The following is a 21820-nucleotide window of genomic DNA, read 5'->3' as shown; positions in this document are numbered from 1 at the left end:
TCTCCTAACTCCCCTTACCAGCATCCCGCTGGAAACACAAGCAGTCTGGTTCACTGATACAGTAGGCCTCCTAGTCACCTGCCCTGCTTCCAGATATCTTGGTATCCCTGCTTTCAACTACACTGCTGGGTAGCTGCTTGGGGGAGGTGGGACCTTCAGGGTGTACCCTAGCTGCTCCATTCTCAGCCTCAGCCACAGCCCACAAAATGTGCACCTCTGCATGCCTTAACCATCTTGGCACAATGTAGATGCTCAATGACTATTTGTAGAATGAGGTTGAAAGGAAAAATGAATGGTCTTATGATTATATGAACATAGATACACAGGTGAAGCCATGCGTGCTTTCAGGATTCCCCCACTGCGGGGGCAGGGGGAAGACGACACCAGCCCCTTCACAATCCCTCACATCCCTTCTTCCTCTTCTTCCCCATCTAGCCAGTGCGAGTCAGTCCTAGGGAGGAGTGACAGTGATGAATCCCTTTCCATTTGCGCAGGCAAAGGTAAAACCCTGTGTCTCTTGGCATCCTCACCAGTCGACATACAGCTATGCAAGGGCCACAGAGGCGCCCCATCCCCGGGTCCACTGTGCGCTCACTCTCTCACTCTCCTTGGATATCAATCGGGTACCATGGAGTGAGGTGGGTTGCAAGAGGGTTTACATCTTTTCTTTACCTTACTCTCCTTCCCAGCCTCCAGATGCTGCTCCTTCGCGCTACTCAGCTGCAGCACACACATTCCGTGGATGGACGCTGCCCGCACGCTCCCGCAGCTTCGTCACTGTAACTCGCCCGGATGAAGGGACCGAGTGGGGATCCCATCAATTGCTGGGGACACCTCCCCCTCCCGGCCTGGTGATTCCCACCCTGTCCCGGGCAGCTGCGCCTTCCGATTGGGTAGCAGGTCGAGCTTGCGGGACTCCATTGGCAATAACGCCCAAGTCTTTTTTTTTTTTTTTTTTGGTATGTGTGTGTGTGTGTGTGTGTGTGTGTGTGTGTGTGAGAGAGAGAGAGAGAGAGAGAGAGAGAGAGAGAGAGAGAGAGAGGGAGAGGGAGAGGGAGAGGGAGAGGGAGGGAGAGGGAGAGAGAGAGAGAGAGAGAGAGAGAGAGATCCCAAGCCGGGCTTTTAAGGGGCAGCGCGGAACCGAAAGAAGGCGGGTGATAAACGAGCACTTCAGGGCCTCGGTCACACTTCAGGGCCTCGGTCACACTTCAGGGCCTCGGTCACACTTCAGGGCCTCGGTCACACTTCAGGGCCTGGGACGTCACGAGTCACGGCCGCCGCCCCATCCCCCGCCCCCGGGGCTGGTGGACTCCGGCTCGTAGCGGTTCCGGCCCCGCTTCCAACAGCCACGCGCGCGTTTTGCGCGTGCGCACTAACTCGGTCTCGCGCCTTCCAGGCGGTAGGTGAGGCGGTGGGTGAGGCGGTGGGTGGGGCGGTGGGTGGGGCGGCGGGCGGGGCGGGGCGGGAGGGGCGGGAGGGAGGGTTAGGGAATGATTCCCCGGAGTGGAGCCAGTGGGCCACCGGCCAGGTCAGGTGGCGATGTCTGAGCAGAAAGGGATTCCGTTAATAATTTCGCTCAGGGGCGCGAGGGAGCGGCTGAACAATCAGTTGAGGCGGCTCAGCAAGGCCCTCACCCCAGGAGGCGCTGTTCAGGCCTCCATCCGCTGGCATTCGCCGGAGCGGGGCTGCAAGAGGGCGCAGGTGCAGCGAGAGAAAGTGAAAATGTGGGTGCCCTGGAACGGGCTTATCGTGATTGGAAAGAGGGTGGAGCTTCTGGGCAGAAAGACGCAAAAGCCTAGAACGCGGGACCCGAGGGTTGGTCCTGAGAACTTGCGACCAGAAAGTGTGGGAAAGGCCGTCTTGAAAGAGAAGGCAGGCCTGAGTCAGGAAGGGACCGGCAGTAGTACAGCAGACGCGTTGCAGGATTCTGCAAGAGAGATTTGGGGAAAACAAGACGTCAAACGCAAAATTGAAGCTGAATCTAACGTTGCAGGGATGACCGCAGAGTCTAGGAAGGGGTCTCTGTCTGAAGAGATGCCCACGTCTACTGGGAATAATGTGGGGACCAGTGGAGAGGACTTGAGATCCAGAGACTATCAATTGCAGCAGAACGAGGGGCAGAAGTTGAGTGGAGAGAAGCGGGAGTCCAGGGGAGAGAAACAGGGGTCCACTGTAGAGAAGCGGGGGTCCACTGTAGAGAAGCGGGGGTCCACTGCAGAGAAGCGGGGGTCCACTGCAGAGAAGCGGGGGTCCACTGCAGAGAAGCCAGTGTACAGCGGAGAGAAGCGGGGGTCCAGTGGAGAGAACCCAGTGTACCGGAGAGAGAAGCGGGGGTCCAGTGGAGAGAAGATGAGGTTGAGTAGAGAGAAACTAAGGTCCAGTGAAGAGAAACCAAGGACTGATGGAGAGGATTCGAGATCCATTGGAGTTAAAGCGGGGTCAAGTGAAGAGAAACTGGAATCTAATGGAGAAAAACTGAACAGAAGTGAAGAGAACATTGAAAGAGTGATAGAAATTACTAGTGATGAAAGAGGGATAGAATTTACAGATGAGGAGATGGAAATTCCTCCTGAAAGTACAAAAGTGAGAGATGAAGAACTAGAAGGGATTGAGGAAGGAAAAGAAATTGATGAGGATAGCGTTCATGAAGTGAAAGATATTACTGATGAATTTGTTTCTATGGAAGAGAAAAATATTACAGGGGAAGGTCCCAGTGGATGAGGCAGATGAAGGATTGCAGCTAAAAAAGGAGATATCCAGGTAGGGGAACTATTGAAAGTCAAAGAGGAGACATTAGAGTCATTATTAGAGACATTATTGATCTTGAAGGGGTAAAGAAGAGTGAAGAAAGAAGAGTCTAGAAAGAAGGATGTGGGAATGGAGCAGAGCCACTGGACATGAAGGCAGAGCCAGTACCAGTGGAAAGGGAAAAAAAATAGTGGTAAAGAGGAAAATAAGAACATTCTGAGGAGAAAGAATAGATTTGGTAATGATAGAAGAAAATTGGATTTGGGGTTCTTAAATAGCTCTTTGAGAAGTGGCTTTAGGATGGGCTAGAAGGATTTCATCTGACACATAATTAGGGAGACAATATGCAGGCATGGCCTGATGAGAAGAATTACAACAGGATAAAGGATAGATATCGAGGGCTGTGGAAGAAGCAGCAGGCTTGGAGTAAGCAAAATGAAAATGGATCCTGAAGAATGAGTGGCTCCAAAGTTACAAAAGCAAGTGAAGAGGAGATGAGCAAATGAAAGGGAAAAAACTCAAAAAGTAAGATGCCATATTTCATAATGATGGTTATGTTTGTTGGTTTTAAATTTACTTCCTTCACTATTTCTGTACTGGCCACTCCCATGAAGCCAGTTTTACCATCTACTGTGACAGGCCTCTTGAAGAGTCCTAGACACATCTGGATCAAATTCATCCTTATGGATCTTCTAAATAGCACCAGAGTTGTACCCAGAATGATTGCTGGGCTGCACTGTTTAACCTACTTTAGCAGGGCCAGTATGTCCACAGGGTACCCCGACCTCCACCCCAAATTTGAATTACCTATGGTTGAGATGAGGTTAGTTCAGTTATTTGTACCTGCTCGCTCTTTCTTTTTCTTTCTTTCTTTCTTTCTTTCTTTCTTTCTTGTGCCATTGTGTCCAGCAGAATATTTAGTTTTTTTTATATTTATTTTTTACAACCTGTACACTCAGAAAAATGAGAAATTATATCCCATCTGATTCAAATGTATGATATGTCAAGATCATTGTACTGTTATGTGTAACTAATTAAAACAAATTAAAAAATGCAAAAAACAATTATTTTTTAGTTGTAGTTGGACACAATACACTTATTTATTTTTATGTGGTGCTGAGGATCGAACTCAGGGCCTTGCACATGCTAGGCGAGCACTCTACCGCTGAGCCACAACCCTAGTCCCCTGCTTTTTGTTTCTATCTTTGACTTCTTATTTATGTATTTATTTTTTTAGTTTTAGTTAGGTGGGCACAATATCTTTTTATTTTTTATTTTTATGTGGTGTTGAGGATCGAACCCAGCTCCCCGCGCATGCCAGGCAAGTGCATTGCCACTTAAGCCACATCCCCAGCCTTTTGACTTCTTTTTTAATATTTATTTTTTAATTGTAATTGGACATAATACCTTTATTTATTTTTATGTAGTGCTGAGGATTGAACCCAGGGCCTCACACGTGCTAGGCAAGCGCTCTACTGCTGAGCTAAAACCCCAGCCCCTATCTTTGATTTTTTTTTTAAATATTTTTTTAGTTGTCAATGGACCTTTATTATTTTTCTTTATTTATATGCAGTGCTGAGAATCGAACCCAGTGCCTCAGTGTCTAATGTGAAGACTTCAATGTTAAGTCCAAGTCTTAACTTGGTCTGTTGAATTGTTTGTCTCTTGGGCAAGAATGTAAGAGGTGGCTAAAAGCAGAAATAGGATGAAAGAAACACTTTACCATTTTTCTCCTCTGTGTACTTTTAAAAGTCTGCCAAATTTCTGAGTAGAAACTTTATCCTAACAAATATCATAACACAAACATATAATAGCTGGTGTTATTGATTATATTTTCTGCATACTCTTGGGTAATTTGTCCCAAAGACTCCAGAAGATCATTAAACCCCTTGCCATATTTTTGTTCATGTAGTCTAATCTAATAGAAAATCAATAGTCCTTGTTTCCCCCTCTCTCCTCTTCTTCCTCCTCTTCTTCCTTTCTCTCTCATCTCTCCCTGCCCCCCTCCTTTCTTTCCTTCCTTCCTTCTTCCTTCCATCCTTCAAAATGTTTAAATTAAAATGCTTATTTTACTCCCTTATTCTTAGTCAACTGCATCATCTAATGGCTTCCAAAAAAGGGACCATGGGAGGTAAACTTTGTGATAACTGAATCTGTCTGAAAATATTATACTTTTCTCATATTTGATTAATAGTTTAGCTAGGTATAGATTCTAGGTTAGGAATATTTTTCCCATAGAATTTTAACTTCTAACACTATCTTCTAACTCCAAATGTTGCTGTTCAAGATGTTGTTCAAGATGTTCAAGATGTTGCTGTTTTGTTTTTTTTTTTTTTTAAGGTACTGGGGGTTGAAACTAGGGGTGCGTTACCACTGATCTACATCCTTAGGTCTTTAATTTTTTTTTTTTTTTAATTTTAAGACAGAGTCTTGCTAAGTTGTTGAGGGCCTTGCTAATTTGCTGAGGCTGGCCTTGAGCCTTGACCTTAAGATCCTTCTGACAGCCTCCTGAGTCACTGGGATTACAGGCATATGGCATTGCATCTGGGTGTTCTTTTGACTGTAAGGATATATTTTTCTTTCCCATGAAAATTACCTGTTTTCTGTCACTTCATGGCTAAACCTATATACTCATCCCTGCTGCGTTCCTCGACACTAAACACTCAGGATCACTCCAGGGGAACTTGGGCTGCATGAAATAACCACACAAGAGACAGAGATACCTTTTTCTTTAGGGGTCCTGTGACGGCTCCTCTGACCTTAAGGGTCCACAGAAAGAGAGAGCGAGAGAGAGCCAACACATGCTGACCCTTTTATTGAGAAGAAGCCATTCAAATGAGGCCAGGGGTCTGTTTCAGGGGGCTGAGTCTAACTTCATGATGTCTGCTGTCAGCAGGTTGACTGACATCTAGGAAGGCTACACCCAAAGGCAGAACAAGAGAAGGGGACACACAAAGGGTATTTCCATGGAACATTCTATCCCAAACAGGGCAAGGGGGTAATATCACAAAGGGACAGGTGAGCGTAGCTTGACCCCTGGGGCTGCAGGAAGGCACGCCTATGCATGAAGACACATTCTGCTATTTCAAGGATCAAGGATCGGGCAGTGTCCTGGGCCACTATGAATGTGGCCAGATCACTATGAAAATGACCCACAGAGCCTCCACTGATTAGAAGAAATGCTGGTCACTCAGCGCGACGGCCCTCCCACATCCCATTTTCTGTTGATGTTGGAACATTTTATTAACCTTATCCTTTCTATTGAATTTTTGAATTTTATTTTTTAAAAATATTTATTTTTTAGGTATAGGTGGACACAATATCTTTATTTCATTTTTATGTGGTGCTGAGGATCGAACCCAGTACCTCATGCATGGTAGGCGAGCACTCTACCTCTGAGCCACAACCCCAGCCCCATGAGTTTTTGAATTTTAATGTTTAAATTTTAAATTGTTGTCACTGTTTCTATTGTGTGTGTGTGAGAGAGAGTGTGTGTGTGTGTATAGCATTGTCCTCTTGTTTTGTGTACATATTCTCTTAGCTCTCTTAGGGAGAGGAAGGGAGAAAAAAATGAATTGATAGAGTCTGTTAGGTTTTACTACATGAACTATATTTTTTCTGTTTTTCACACTGTTTCCCCTGATTTTGCCTCCCATTTTTTTCTTTTGAAGAGTATGTATGCTGTTGGAGATTTTCTTCAACAGATTGCTTTTCATATTTGATACTGAGATATTAAGCAGAGCTAATTGGAAACTATTCACATAGATGGGGCATGTTGATTGATGAGCTTCACCCTATTGTGGGTGACTGGGACAAGCAGATTTTTTTTCTGGGTACCCCCAAGTGTCAGAATGTGTAGATCGTATTATATGGACTATTTGGTTTCTCCAGAGAATTTTCCAGTTACCTGCATGGGGGAATACTTATGGGGCCACAATGTTGAGATTGTAGCAATAGGGAAGGGGGTATAGGGCTGTAGATGTAGATGTAGTAAGATATATACATTTTATCCCAGTTTTTATGTTTTCAGCTCAATGGTTAAAAAAAAAAAAAAAAGGTTGGGGAGGGGATTTGTGAATTTAATTTTTTTTTTTTTTTTGGTACTGGGAATTGAATCCAGGTCACTTAATCACTGAGCCATATCCCCATCCCTTTTTATTTTTTATTTTGAGACAGGATCTCCCTTAATTGCTGAGGCTGGCCTTGAACTTGCGATCCTCCTGCCTTAGCCTCCCAAGATGCTGGGATTACAGGCATGTACCACTGCGCCACATTTAATTGCTTTATGTACAGATTTCTAAACAGTTTTCCTGCTTCCAGCTCCATGTCCTTGTTCTATCAGAGGTGTTTGGTCTCTCCAGGTCCTGAACATTGGTGAAAGATGACTGTTATATTTTTTGCATACATTCTCCTCTTTAGGCATTTGAGTGTGTGTGTGTGTGTTGCTGGGGATTGAACCCAGAGTCTTGTGCATGCAAGGCAAGCACTCTACCAACTAAGTCATATCCCCAGGCTCTCTTTAGGCATTGGAGTCGAAGTATCTTCTACTGGGCTATTAGTTTCACTCCATCTTCCAAAGCTGGTTGACATCTCTAATCCATCTCATTGTTTTGTGGGTTTATAATATTTTTCTTTCTTTTTTTAATATTTATTTTTTAGTTGTAGTTGGACACAATAACTTTACTTTGTTTATTGATTTTTATGTGGTGCTAAGGATCGAACCCAGGGTCTCGCACGTGCGAGGCGAGTGCTCTGCCGCTGACCCACAACCCCAGTCTCATTTTTATTTCTTTATTTTCATCTAACTGGGGTTTAGAGATAAATACATGAATGCATTCAGTCTGCCACATTGCAGCACCTTGCTTTTCCTCTTAATGATTTTTCCTATGTGAGAATAGTTAACATAAAACAAGTCATTGTACTATTGTGACAGGGTCTCATTAAGTTATGTAGTGCCTCACTAAATTGCTGAGGCTGGCTTTGAACTTGTGATCCTTCTGCCTCAGCCTCCTGATCTGCTGGGATAACAGGTGTGAGGAACCATGCCTGGATGTTATTGTTTTTTGAGACTGGGTCTCACTTTGTAGCCCAATCTGGCCTCCAATTCCCACACTTGAGAGATCTTTTACCTTAGTCTCCCCAGTAGCTGGAACTACAGGCATATCACCTTTTGAATGTTTTCATTTATATGGAAAAATAGAAAGATTAAAACAATGAAGCTGGGACCAATGACACATGCCTATAATCCCAGTGGCTCAGGAGGCTGATGCAGGAGAATCACCTTGAGACCAGCCTCAGCAACCTAGTGATACCCTGTCTCAAAATAAAAAACAAAAATGGTTGGGGATGTGGCTCAATGGTAAAGTACCCCTGGGCTCAATCCCCAGTACCACAAACAAAAAACTGCTTTTGTTGGCTCAGGATATACTCAAGGGTTTACTAGTTGGATGAGATTGTTAACATTTATTTATTTAGGAGCTGGGATGGAACCCAGGGCCTTGCATATATGCTAAACACACTCAACCATGGAGGTACCCTCAGCTCCTGTTAACTCTTTTAATCTACACAAGTCTATCTCTTGTCTTGTTTTTAACAGTTTGACTTTTTTCAGGAATCCAGGCATTTTTTTTCTCTTTCTCTTTGGTGCCAGGGATTGAGTATGTCCAGGGCTTGTATGTAACAAGGTAAATGCTCTACCACTGAACTATACCATCCAGGTCCCCTCCCTTTTAAAAAAAATTTTGTATAGGGTCTCCCTAGGTTGCCTAGGCTGACCTTGAACTTGAGATGTTCCTGTCTCAGCCTCCTGAAAAGCTGGGGTTACAGGCACGCAGCCTCATGCCCAGCCCAGGCCAGTTCCACCTTCTGGATTTATCTGAGTGGGTTCTGAGGATGGCAGGTGGTTCCATCTTCTACCTGCTGTAATTCCTGTAGTTTTTCAACTGAAAGTTGGAGTTCAGGATCCTCATTTTTCTTTCTCTGTCACTCTCCTCTTTGATTCAGTTTCCTCCTGTAGTTGTTTGTTACTATAAAGTAAATTCCATGGAGCAGTAGCAAGTGTCTTTGGGGACCTGTTCTGGCCTGCTGAATGACCAGCACATAGTAGGCATTCAGGATGTATTGTGGAATGAATGAATCCTTCACATTCAGTGGCTTTACTAGTCTTAGTATCATTTAACATCTATTGAAAAAAAAATCACTGTAATAATTTACCCTGTTTCTGAGAATGCCTCTTGTTTTCGAAGGCCCCAAAGTCTGAAAATGTCTTTATTCCACACTTGAACTTGAGGTTTGTCCAGGCCTAGGATTTGCTCTCTACTATGTGGTAGACTGAAGGCGCTCTTTGTTTCCTTCCTTCCAGTGCAGCCACTGGAGTCCAGATCTATTTTTATGCCAGAGCCAGTTGCAGGGCCAGCCTTTATGTGGATGTGGCCTCTTTTTTTCTCTCCATCTCCACTCTTTCTGCCTTTTCCTTGGTGAGAAGTTGAATGCTTTCTCCTTCTTCAGTTCCTATAGATGGACAATAGAGATACTAAGAATAGATGAAGTTGTAAAGATAAACTCCATGTAGCTCAAGCCTAGTAGCAGAATTTAAAAAAAAATTTTTTTAGCAGATGGACAAAATATCTTTATTTTATTTTTTATTTATATGTGGTGCTGAGGATCGAACCCAGTGCCTCACACTTGCGAGGCAAGCGCTCTACCACTGAGCCACGACCCCAGCCCAGGATCTTTTTGATGAATGATAATAAAAGCTAATATTTCCTAAACTCTTATCATAATCAGAGTATTTAATAGGTACCATGATAAAACACTTTACCTGTTCTTTATCATTTAATCTTTCCTACAGCTTTTTGCAGTAAGAACCATTAGTCTGGGGCTGGGGTTCTGGCTCATTGGTAGAGCGCTTGCCTAGCATGTGTGAGGCCCTGGATTTGAGCCTCAGCACTCCATAAAAAATAAATATATAAAATAAAGGTATTATGTCCAACTACAACTAAAAAAATAAATATTAAGAAAAAAAAGAACCATTATTCTATCAAGTGCATCAACTAGAAACTGCAAGAGCCAGGCCATCCCAGAGAGCCTCACCCCAGAGCACCCAAAAAGCTCTCTGTTGAACTGCTGCCCCCATTCCTTCTAGACCAACCCCAGAAATCAGTTTCCCAGGCTGCCAAAGCAAGCTCTGCTGTGCTGCCTGGGGGAGGAGGGGGAGATGAGGTTGAGTCACAACCTTCCATTCATTTTGTGAATGCTTTGTGGCAAGTTTTTAAGATTACAAATTCTAAAACAATTATGTTTATTTTCTTCCCCAGGTCTGTGCCTCCCAGAGAGGATGGCTTCAGCCTCCTTTCTTGACTCTTCAGCTGAGGAATTATTCTCTCTCATAAGAGGCTTGCATGGACACAAGGGCAAGGTTCAGGCAGTACCCCGTGTGTGAAAACCTCTCAGACTGGCACGTTGTACAAATTATGATCCAAATCATCAGATTTCTGTTCTTTGTCTGAATGACATTTTCACCTGGGAAATCATGCATTCCATGGAGGCCACAGAAAGACAAGTGAATGTCAAGGCTCTGTGACAAATGCCAGCCACCTGTAAGTGCATATTTTCAACTATCTAGGTAGCTAGAGTTTTAAATATAACATCTTTTTTATGCTAAAATGAACCAAAATGCACACATTCCAGGGAACTGAAGGCTTTTTTTTTTTTTTTTTTTTGGTGCTAGGGATTGAACTCAGGGGTACTCAATCACTGAGCCACATCCTCAGCCCTATTTTGTATTTTATTTAGAGACAGGGTCTCACTGAGTTGTTTAGCGCCTTGCCTTTGCTGAGGTGGGCTTTGAATTTTCAATCCTCCTGCCTTAACCTCCTGAGCCACTGGGATTACAGGCATGTGCCACTACGCTTGGCAAGTTGAGGGCTTTCAATTGATTTCTTTGGCTGGGTGTTGGGGAGTACTGGATATAGAACCCAGGGGCATTTTACCACTGAGCTATATCCCCAGCCCTTTTTTATTTTTGTTTTGAGACAGAATCTCACTAAACTGCCCAGGATGGCCTTGAACTTTTGATCCCCTGCCTTAGCCTCCAGAGTTCTTGCTGGGATTACAGGCGAATATTGCAGCACCTGCTCTTTTAAGTGATTTTTATGGGCCTTTTTTTTTTTTTTGTATTCTTTCTTTCTTTAAAATATTTATTTATTTATTTATTTTAGTTGTAGTTGGACACAATACTTTTATTTTATTTTTTTTATATTTATTTATTTTTTTTTAGTTTTCGGCGGACACAACATCTTTGTTTGTATGTGGTGCTGAGGATCGAACCCTGGGCCACACGCATGCCAGGCGAGCGCGCTACCACTTGAGCCACATCCCCAGCCCTATTTTATTTATTTTTATGTGGTGCTAAGGATCAAACCCAGGGCCTTACACACACTAGGCGAGTGCTCTACCACTGAGCCACAACCTCAGCCCTTCCTATTCTTTGTGACAAGTATATTCCCAAAGATCCCTATTTCTTGCAACAGGATATATTAAAAGTGATGTTATCTTTGACCTTGTTACAATGCCTTTATTATTTTATTTAGCAAACACCAAGAACTTAACTGTGTGCCAGCTAGAAATTTTTAAAAAAATGTGTAAGGCAGCTGGGTTCACTGTCACACATCTGTAATGTCTCAGCAAATTGGAGGGCTGAGGCAAGAGGATCATGAGTTCAAAGCCAGCCTCAGCAGTTTAGTGAGGCCCTAAGTACCTCAGCAAAACCCTGTCTCTAAATAAAATATTAAAAAGGACTAGATATGTGGCTCAGTGGTTAAACACCCCTGGGTTTAATCCCTGGTACAAAAAAAAAAAAAAATAGAAAGAAAGGTCAGGTTCTTGTCCTTGGTCTTTTTTTTTTTCCTGGTGCTGCGGATTGAACCCAGGGCTTTGTGCATGTGAGACAAGCACTCTACCAACTGAGCTATATCCCCAGCCCCTACCTTGTGTTTGACAGATGTCAGCAAGTGGACTACAGGGCATTTTGAGATGGGCGAAAGGGCACTATGCACTAGGTGTGGAGAGATGCAGGGGAGTGAGGGCTCTACCGCAGGGGCTGGTTAGGGGGACAATCAGAGAAGCCTTCATGGTGGAAATCACTGTTTTGGTCTGGATTTAGAAGGGTGAGATGTGGTCAAAAGTTGACATGGAGGACAAACAAGGTAAGCAGAAAGAATACTGTTGCTGAGATTTGATGACAATCAACAGCATGGCTTTCAGGAAAGGCAAGAACGGGGTAGGGTGTGGCTGGGACATAAAAATGTTATAGATACTGGTAGGATATGAGCCTGGGGAGAGCCTTGATTAGAGAAGTAGACTTTGTTCTGCAGGTGACAAGGAGAATGAATGCCAGTGTAAGCTGGGAGAGGGAATCACATGGTAGCAGCTGATTTCCTGAGGCTGCTCAGGAAAGCAGGATGCATGACCAATAGATGATTGTGATAGTTCAGGGTGGAGAGGGTGAAGGTAAGGTCATGCCTGGGATAGATTTGACAGTTTCAGAAGTCTTATTTAGCAGGACTGGCTGACTGGCTGTGGACAGATGGAGAAAGGGACGCCAAGCTCATGACAGCAGTGGCTGCCATGACTGCCAGGTGCTTCCTCCACAGAAGGCACTTGTGTGCATCACCTCATTTAATCCCACATCAGCCCTATGGGAGGGATTGTATTGTTGTCAGCAATTTTTTGTGTGGGGGTACTGGGGATTGAACTCAGGGGCACTCAGCCACTGAGCCACACCCCCAGCCCTATTTTGTATTTTATTTAGAGACAGGATCTGAGTTGCTTAGTGCCTTGCTTTGCTGAGGGTGGCTTTGAATTTTCAATCTTCCTGCCTCAGCCTCCTGAGCCACTAGGCCTACAGGCCTTGCGTCACCGTGCCCAACTTGTCTGCATTTTATGGGGGGGAGTTGGAGCCCAGGGTAGTCCATCCCAATGACCAGCTAGTATATGGTGGTAGTAAGTGGTGGAGTTAGGATCTGAACTGGAGGAAATCAACGCCCTAGCTTCTCCATCATCCTGGATCACCAATTCTAAGTGGTTGGGAAGTGAAGTATCTACCCAGAAACCAGTTAATGAATGGTGGATTGAGGCCTGAAACCTGCTAGAACCACTTACTATTCCAAAGAGTGCACAGTCAGGTTCCTGTGTGCCATATCAGGCCATAGATGTATTGTGTTTGGCTCATATTTTTTAAAATATTTATTTATTTACTTTTGGTACCAGAGACTGAACCCAGGGGACTTTTCCACTGAGTTACATCCTAATTCCTTTTTTTTTCTTTTAATTTCAAGATAAGGCCTTGCTAAGTTGCTGAGACTGGCCTTGAATTTGCGATCCTCCTGCCTCAGCTTCCTGAGCTGGATTACAGGAATGTCCCACTGCACTCAACTCAAACAGTATTTTAGAACTAATTTCTAACTTTTAAAAATGTGGAGATTCACATTAACAACTCAGTTTCTGGCTTTTCCTGGAAAGTGAGGAGATCTAAATACACTGGCACCATGCAGCCTCCAGACAGAGCTGCCTGTCCACGTCCTTCAGATGGGACCTGTGCTCCCTTATCTTCCTGAAACCCACCAGCCTATCTGGGGCCTCTGCCCACCTCCACAGGCCCACAGGTGGGCTCCACCACAATGTGTGCTGCTCAGCTGGGTTTAGATGCCAGTCTGTCCTTTAATCCCTGTCAAGCCCTGGTCTTCATAGATGGCCAAATGCCCTTTCCAAGTTTTAGGGAATATAAGGCAAAAACAACCACGGTTTTACTTTGTTTGCTTTTTACCTTCATGCTGTGGGAATTGAGAAAAACTCAATACTCACCCATGCTTGAGTGCCCAGGGCTGGAGGAGGGTTAAATGTGGTTCCTGCAGGACAAAGGTGAATGGTTGTAGTTCCTGAAACCAGCACAGGTTAAAATGCCAACAAATAGCATTCAGAAAATGGCAAAAGTATCATTAGTATGCAAAGTATGCTGTGATGTTTTTGTTTAATTTGTTTGTAAGGAATCATTTGCTTGGATTTTGAGCTATGTACTTTGGATGTGTTATAAGGAAGTTTTGAGGGGGGGGTGTATGTGTGTATGTATGCGTACCCACATGGGACAGTGCTTGTATATGTGGGGTTGGGGGGCCACAGCTTACATAGCTTAGAATTTCTTATAGGTGCTCAGTTCCAGAAGAACTGTTCTAACAGTTGTTCTTCCTTTACATGCACTGCACCTGGGCATTAAAATAAATATTTTAAACTAAGAAAAATAGTAACAGGATTTGAAACCAGATGGCATTAGAAGAGACAGACAGAGAGAGAGGAAAGAGGGAGAAAGAAAGAGAAAGTCCAGGAAATATTTCCTTTAGAAAGTTTTATGATTTATTAAAGGTTGAAAACATGTTTCTGTACCATTAAGTTAAAATGTAAGGCTTGGACTGGCAAACAGGCATTTGTCAAAAATGTTTTGTCAATAATTATTTTAAGATATAACATATAATTATTTTAAGATATAAATTATTTTAAGATATCCCATGGCTGTGTATCCCATTTGTCAGTTTGGACAAATGACCAATCTGCAATCTGTAAACTGCCATCAGATGCAAGAAGTCCACCTACACTAGAGCTGCCCGGGTTTGACTCCTAGTCTGCTCTTTGCACTCCGTCTGACAACCTTCCCTCGTGCCTGGCTGCCTGATCCAGGCACTGAAGGAAAGTGAATGTTGATGCTGGCCATGATGTTTTCCAAGGCCACTGGGCACAATTCTGGGGTTGCCACTGAGTCTCAGAGTCTCATTGTTTTGCAAGGGTCACTGCTCTGTCACACCACACTGCCTCAACTTGTTAGAGGCAAGCTTTCCCCTGGGAATGAGAGTTAATCAAAGTTCCTGTTGCACATCAATTTGGTCCTGGGTGTAATTTCTACTCAGATTACATGGATCTTGTGAGGTCATGCTCTGCTGCTCCCTGGACTCTGACCGCTGCCTGGCACCTTCTCCTTCCTCCTCAGAGACACCCTTCCCTGCCAAGAGCAGGCCTAGGGTGGGACCTAGACATGGGCTGTGGCCAATTCTTCTGTTCTCGTATTGTTTCTTGACAGATGCCCCAAACAAGAAGCTGGGGATGAGAGGAACCCAGGCAAGCTCTGATCCTGAACTTGGATATAGTTTCCTAACAGCTGGCATTTTATCTCAGTCACATTATAATTTTATTTTGTTGTGTTGCAAAAAAACCTAGGTTCCTCAAAAGATTTGGCCAAGTTCATAGCAAAGTTCTAGTACTTATTCATTCATTTAACACAAATTTATTAAGCACCTATTATATTTGTCAGATACCATTCCAGGAGTCAGGATTATTATGACAGAGAACAAAACGGATGAATGGCCCTGTTCTCGTGGAGCTTACATTGTTATAGAAAGAAAAATGATGAATGAGTAATATGTTCTAAGAAATTTGAAGAAAAATTTGTAATCCCAGTGACTCAGGAGGCTGAGGCAGGAGAATCATATTTGAGGCTGGCCTCAGCAATTTAGTGAGGCCCAAGCAACTTAGCAAGACCCCATCCCCAATACCAGACCAAAAAAAAAAAAAGAAAGAAAGAAAGAAAAAGAAAAGAGGGGCTGGGGTTATGACTCAGTGGTAGAGCACTTGCCTAGCATGTGTGAGGCATTGGGTTCAATTCTTAGCACCACATATAAATAAAGATCCATTGACGACTAAAACCTAGAAATAAAAATAAATTTAAAAGAAAAGAATGAAAGATATTTGAAGAAAAATCAAGCAGGGTAAGAGAGACAGCACAATAATGGAGAGGTGGGCTGCTCTTAGGAAGGCTTTTCTGATGGGGAGACTTGAAGCAGAGTGGGAAGGAGGCCAGGTGCTGCCAGGGAGCTATCTGGAGGAGTCCTTTCCAGGCAGGGCAGCAGGAGGGCGTAGCTTCCCAGCCGAGTGTGTTAGTGGCCCGATGAGTGGCAGCTTCTGACTGACTGTGTCCTGGCTGGTCCTTGTCTGCCCGTGGTGGGCTTGTTGGGAGGAACCAGTGGAATCATTTGTGTGAAAACATTTGTATAAACATCAAACACTGTATAGGAATATTCTGTTTATGTTGTCTCCATCAAGTATTTGTAAAGTGGCTAAATCATCAAGTATTATTAACTGTAATTATTATATTGCAGTTCTGCACCTTCGTTTTCTTATTATCAAGGTGAATTTCACCTAACATTAACATTGTTATATGTTACAATCAGTGGCATTTGTTCCATTCATAATGTTGCCCAGCCACCACCTCTCTAGTTCAAATCTTTACCATCATCCATGCTCTTTTTATTTATTTTTTCTTATTTATTTATTTACTTTGTGGTGCTGGGTTGGAACCCAGGGCTCAGAGCATGCTAACCAGGCATTCTGCCATTGCCCCCATGTTTTTCAGTATTAATTTATGTTGTCACTCCTGAAATAGGATTTCCCCCATTTCTGCTTTGTTCTTTCCATTTCTGTCTGACCTGCACTAGTTCCTATGATTCCTTCTTGTCCTTATTCAACAGGTATTTATCAAGGGCTGGGGTGTGGTTCAGGGGTAGTGTGCTTGCCTAGCATGCCAAGGCCCTAGGTTCCATCCCCAAAACTGCCACCAAAAAAAAAAAAAAAAAAAAAGGTATTTATCAAGCATCTAGTACACAGTAGGCATAATGCTAGACAGACCCTGGGAATTCAGGGGTTTAGATACTGAACAGATAATTGACAGGAAATTTAATTATGATACATGTTTATAAGAAAAAAACGCTGTAAATACTGTGTTAAAAATTTTGTGTGGGCTAGAAATGTGTGAGGTCCTGCATTGGGTCCCCAGCACTGCAAAAAGTTAAAAAAAAAAAAAAGTGAAGTTATTAGAGCTGCTAGAAAAAAAAAGCTGCCACATAATTGTGTTCCCACGGCAAGAGACACTAGGGAGAAAGATCTCCTCGGGGAAGTGAAATAGATTTTGTTTGGGCAGAAGCAGGCGTGGTACCGGTAAAAACAGCAGGGCCTTATTCATTTGCTCCTGAGAACGACCCTTTGACGTGAGCAAGGATGACCGTCGCGCCCTTTTCACAAACCTGGAAACCGAGGCTCAGCCGGCTGTGCCTTTCTAATGCCACCTAGGGGTTGTAGCTAGCGTGTCGCTTTAACCAACGACGGCCTGGTGGAGCTGAAAGCCTTTTGTCCAACAGAGGGCAGCGGCGCACCGGGCCGGGGGCAGGAGACCGTCAGCGCCCCAGCAGAGGGCGCCGCCCCGACGGCCCGACTCCGGGAGTCCGGGTGCAGGAGCCCAGCCCCTGCGGGCTTCTCTACGCTAGTGCGTGCTTGTGTTTTCTTAAACGCTTGTTCTTTAATCAAATTGTAGGATAACAAGTTAGAGCAGCTACCGAGTCACCCGCAGCTGTGAGCCAGTGACCACCGACACCCGGTCTGCCCCTCCCCCGCCCGCGGCTTTCCACGCACCCTACCCGCGGCCCTGGCGGCCGCACGTCGCTCATGTAGGCACAGCCTGGAGTTTCTTCAGGCGGATGACCTGGCAGCTTTTGCACCCCACCCACAACTGGTTTCGCTTTCCTAATGCTGTTAAAAGTGCCTTCTAACTGGAGTGGGGTGGCGGAACAGGTTTCAGCATTTTACTTACTTTTTTATATACTCATTTAAGATTTTTTTGGTTAGTCCCTTCCCTCCCCCTCAAGAAGATGCCCAGCACTGCCCTCTTTGGAGTTTGCCCAAAGTCTAGGTTCTAATAGCTTTTGACTGTGGTTTCATTTTAACCATAAAACCTACTTTTGGAATAATTACTTTTTAATTTTCTGAAAAGGTCCAGTTTAGTGCAGGGCAATAGTGGGTGAAGTTATGTTCATTTACTGCTAACCTACTTCTTTTTTTTAAAAAAAAAAAAGAGGCTGATTTGGGGAAAATAGAAATGGAAATCGTAACCAGATAGATCAGTTTGGACATTTGTTTGAACAGCTGCTTTAATCAATAAGCTCAGGTGTCTAGGGAGTGCAAACCAGAGGAGAGAATGGGGGACCTGGAGGCCCCTGGGAAATTGCTGAGCTGCATATGGCAGAGAATGGCCTCTTATCAGAGCTGTCCTGTGGGCACCTGTATAGCCTCTATTTTCCATGATAATATGCATTTCTGGGACAGAAAACACAGCCCTTTGTCTGATGGCATATCAAGGCCCTCACCAATTCTCATTTCTGAAAATATGATTTCTTAAGAGTGTGTTTTCTTAAACACACTCTTCCTTAAGAATTGCCTGACCCCGGCAGCAGAGGCAGAGCTGGGTCCAGAGATCCCTGTGCTCCTTGAAATAGTTCTACTTCCCCTTCTTCATAACTCAAATCCTTTGATAATGATTACTTGTATTTGTAAAACCCCAAAGGATTCTTGATGTATCAAGGGCAGAAATTGATTATCTCCCATTTTGTGGTTTAGGTGGCAAACTTCTTATTTGGCAATTAAAAAAAAATCGAAGATGAGAAGAAAATGGGAAGTATAGTGGAGATCATTCTAGAAAAGAAATACCAGTCTTCACTGAAGCAAACACGTTGAAGACTTACTTATAAAAATGGTCTCCACTTTACTGTAGATTCATACTTGGCTTACTTAAATATGGAGCTCTTCTGGAGCATTTAGTAGGATGGAGGACAGAAAAACCAGAGATATCCGTGGAAAATCAGTCTTATAATATGAAAATCAAGGGTCTGATTACCCAGTAGAAAAGACATGAGTCTTTGGGGGCTGGAGGTGTAGATCAGAGGCAGAGCGCATAGTCAGTGAGCACAAGGCTTAGCAGCCATGAGATGAGCTTCCATTTAGAAAAATCTGACCTCGTGCAGACATTTACAAAGGCAGATGCAAAAAGCCAGATATATCCATGCTGGCCTGTTAATCCCACAAAAGCTCAGAGGGGCAGGGCGTGTGTCTTTCACAGCTTGTCACTGTTGTGCTTCCTGTCCACTCTGTGACTGTCCCATCAAAACATCTATCGGTTGTATTTGGTGTGTCTGAGCAGAAAAATTTATCCATTCATGATCTGAGCTGGCAGAGTAGAGAACTCTGCTCCTCACTTCTCTCACTTTGGAATTGGATGGAAGAAGAGAGAAAGCAAAAGTTTCATGTGCCCAGAGAAAAACAGGTACTGCAGAGATGAGAGACAAGAGAAGAGGAGGAGGAGGAGGAGGAGGAGGAGGAGGAGGAGGAGGAGGAGGAGAAAGGAAGATTGCCAAGCTAGTGGGAGTTTGATCACTGCTGAGAATGCATATCTGTGTTGTCATACAGTTTCTCACCCAGCCTTCCAACTCAGCCCTGTGCTGGCATCTTGGGCAGTTCCTCTGTTTCTCAGACCTTGCCCACTTCCTGAGGCCACTCTCCCCATTTGGCTCTGGGCTGCCACATGGCAGGACACCTCTTTCCTGAGTCTTTCCTATGCACCTGCAAGGGTGGGAGATTGAAGGGTGGGCGCTCTCAGGTGATGATAGGCTCCCTGAAGGAAGCTGTCACCCCTTGGCTGTACTTAGTGATGTCTCAAGGAGCCATGGGAGGTGACATTTGGGCACCCATTCAGTTGGGAGGGAGATAGCACAGATTCTAGATGCATATCTAATGGAGCTAAGTTACCCTGGCCAAGGGCTTGTCTGTGTTTCAGCTGGTTTGGGGATAGGAGAGTAGGATTGAAAACTTTTATTATTATTATTATTATTATTATTATTATTATTATTATTATTATTATTATTATAGTTTGGACTGAACCACTGAGCAACAATCCCAACCCTTTTTATTTTTTATTTTGAGGCAGGTCTCAATAAGTTGTTTAGGGCCTTGATAAGCTGCTAAGGCTGGCTTTGAATTTGTGATCCTCCTGCCTCAGCCTCCCCAGTTGCTGGGATTACAGATGTGTGTCATAGCACTTGGCTAAGGGACTGGGAACTTTTGCACCATGAATGCTTGGCATGTCATGATGGTTTTCCCAGATCCACATAACCAGCACACATAGGTTGAGGCTTCTCTTTGTTTAGATTCTATCCTCAACAGCATAGGAAAACCAGTGAGAACAATAGAGACAGAAAAACAGAAGATCCTGTAAGAGGCTCAGGTGCCAGAAGTCCTGGGATATTCAGGGGGTGGCTGTTGACTCTAGGGGCATGAGGAGAACATTCTGCATATTGGCCATTGAGACATTCCCTCTGAGTACTCTAATCCTGGAGAGAAAGGAACCCAGGGCTTAAGTCAGAGTATAGGGAGTTGACCTAATTGTAAGGTTGTCTGTCTGTTTAATTAACAGATAGTTCTGTGGAGAGAGACAGCAAGGTCACACATAACCATGAATATTAGCAACACTGTCCTGGGGCTCTGGAAAAACTGATGGCCAAGTGTTCATCTGAAGACTCGTTCTGTCTTGGTCTCCAGGCTAGCACGGATCGGGAATAAAGGAAAATATGGAAGTGGCATCCAAATATTGGTTCTGAAAAGCCAACGGACTGGGAAGAACAGGTGTGCACCTTGAGATCCAGCCATGGTCTAAGGAAATCACAGATGCATTACCTCGCCCTTCCCCTTGGTGCCTTGTGGGGCCCTGGAGGCCATGTTGGAATCGCTGCAGCCGCATGTGGGACAGCGCTGCTGACAGGGTGTTCCTGCACCAGACTTACCCTGTCAGCAAGACACTATGTACAACATTCATTTGCCAAATTGTGGCACATTATGTAAATCTCTTTTAAGCTCACTTAAATTGTTTAGAAATATTGTAGATAGGAAAAGCTAGAAACACATTTAACAAACCATGATTACTGAGATTAGAGTGCTTTGAACTTGAGCATTAGAGAAACTTGTGAACTTGTAGGATTGACCAGGACAAGTGCCCATCTCTTCCGAGAAGCATTCAAGTTTGTTGAGGGTAACAGCATTGGCTGAGAGGCATTCTGGGAAGCTGGGAGCAGATGAAGGGGGAAGGAAGGAAAGAGCTAAGAAGTCAGAAAACATCTCCCAATACCAAGAGTTAGTTTTCCCTGCACAAAATGCTGGAGGTAGAACTGTCTGGGTCAGTTACCTGGGTACAAGAACAAGCTGCCAGGAAGAAGCCCGCGCCACCCTGGACAAAACAATGGGGTGAATGCCTCATGGCAGCCGCTTTGATTTCAAAGACAAAATAGTTGAACCCCAGACCTCGCTGTAGCTGTGAAGCATCACTCTAAATTTATAAGCTCATTAAAGTAGTATTTTTGACTGTCTACATGTTTGGCTTTTCAGAAAATACACAGAATGCTTCCAGCCACACCTAAGCCACCTTAAACTACTTGGCTGACAGTTTTTTCTTCTAATTATTCAAGTGAGCGTGTCTGTTATTTATGAAGTTTGTGGAAGGCAGGGAAGCGATTTGTTGTTTGGTACCCTTGGCAGTGTAGAGGGATCAAGTGCAGTCCATCTCTTGAAATCATTTAACTGTCAGACTATCAGACTGCGGGAGTTGAGAATCATCCTCTTAAAAAAAAAATCCCGTGTCTGTCTGATTTGGTTTGGCCAAGGGGCCAGAGAAAGGGCTTCTGAGTTCATTTTCATTCCTTCACTGACAGTTTAGGTGGCTGGTTCATCTAAGAGCTCCCCCTCCCCTTTTTTTTCTTCTTTCCTGTGATGCTGGTCAGATGGATGAGATAATCCCTATAAACTCCTTTAACTATGTCAGTCATCACGTAGCCCCACGCGCATTAGTATTACATGTGCTTCATCACAGATGCCCTCTGACCAGAGTTTCTGTCCATTGTCCTGGAATGATGCCCAAGATGGAAGGGATGCTACTGACACAGTGGCACGTGGTCGTGTTGGTGGGAGTTGGTGGCCCCTGAATTTGATATCAACAATCGTTTCCAGAAATGGGTTAAGTGGTAGCTCTGCCACTCGTGTCTGCTCATCACCTCCAGGGCGACTGCATATTTCCAGCCTCTGTTCCAGGAACTAATAATAGGTGGAATGAAAAGGCTGTTTCCTCTGATGCACTTTTATGAGATGTTTTCAAAGATGA

At 44.2% G+C, this 21820-nt stretch overlaps 1 protein-coding gene and 1 long non-coding RNA gene across 2 annotated transcripts; both read left to right on the top strand.

The window, feature by feature from the left end:
* The first annotated feature begins 1539 nt into the window (after positions 1-1539).
* On the top strand, positions 1540-3590 carry LOC143390577 (uncharacterized). The gene is made up of 2 exons (XM_076842944.2): positions 1540-3273; positions 3388-3590. Exon 1 carries the CDS (start codon positions 1540-1542, stop codon positions 2719-2721), a length of 1182 nt encoding a protein of 393 aa, XP_076699059.2. The 3' UTR covers positions 2722-3273; positions 3388-3590.
* A 6480-nt stretch (positions 3591-10070) lies between these two features.
* LOC143391955 (uncharacterized) lies at positions 10071-21034 on the top strand. The gene is made up of 2 exons (XR_013090304.2): positions 10071-10346; positions 20087-21034. It is a non-coding gene; the product is annotated as an uncharacterized LOC143391955 (long non-coding RNA).
* Positions 21035-21820: the final 786 nt, after the last annotated feature.

This window comes from Callospermophilus lateralis, chromosome 2 (assembly GCF_048772815.1).
Source record: "Callospermophilus lateralis isolate mCalLat2 chromosome 2, mCalLat2.hap1, whole genome shotgun sequence".
Taxonomy (NCBI): domain Eukaryota; kingdom Metazoa; phylum Chordata; class Mammalia; order Rodentia; family Sciuridae; genus Callospermophilus; species Callospermophilus lateralis.
The sequence above is the reverse complement of the archived record's forward strand: the minus strand, read 5'-3'. Positions and strand labels throughout refer to the sequence as shown.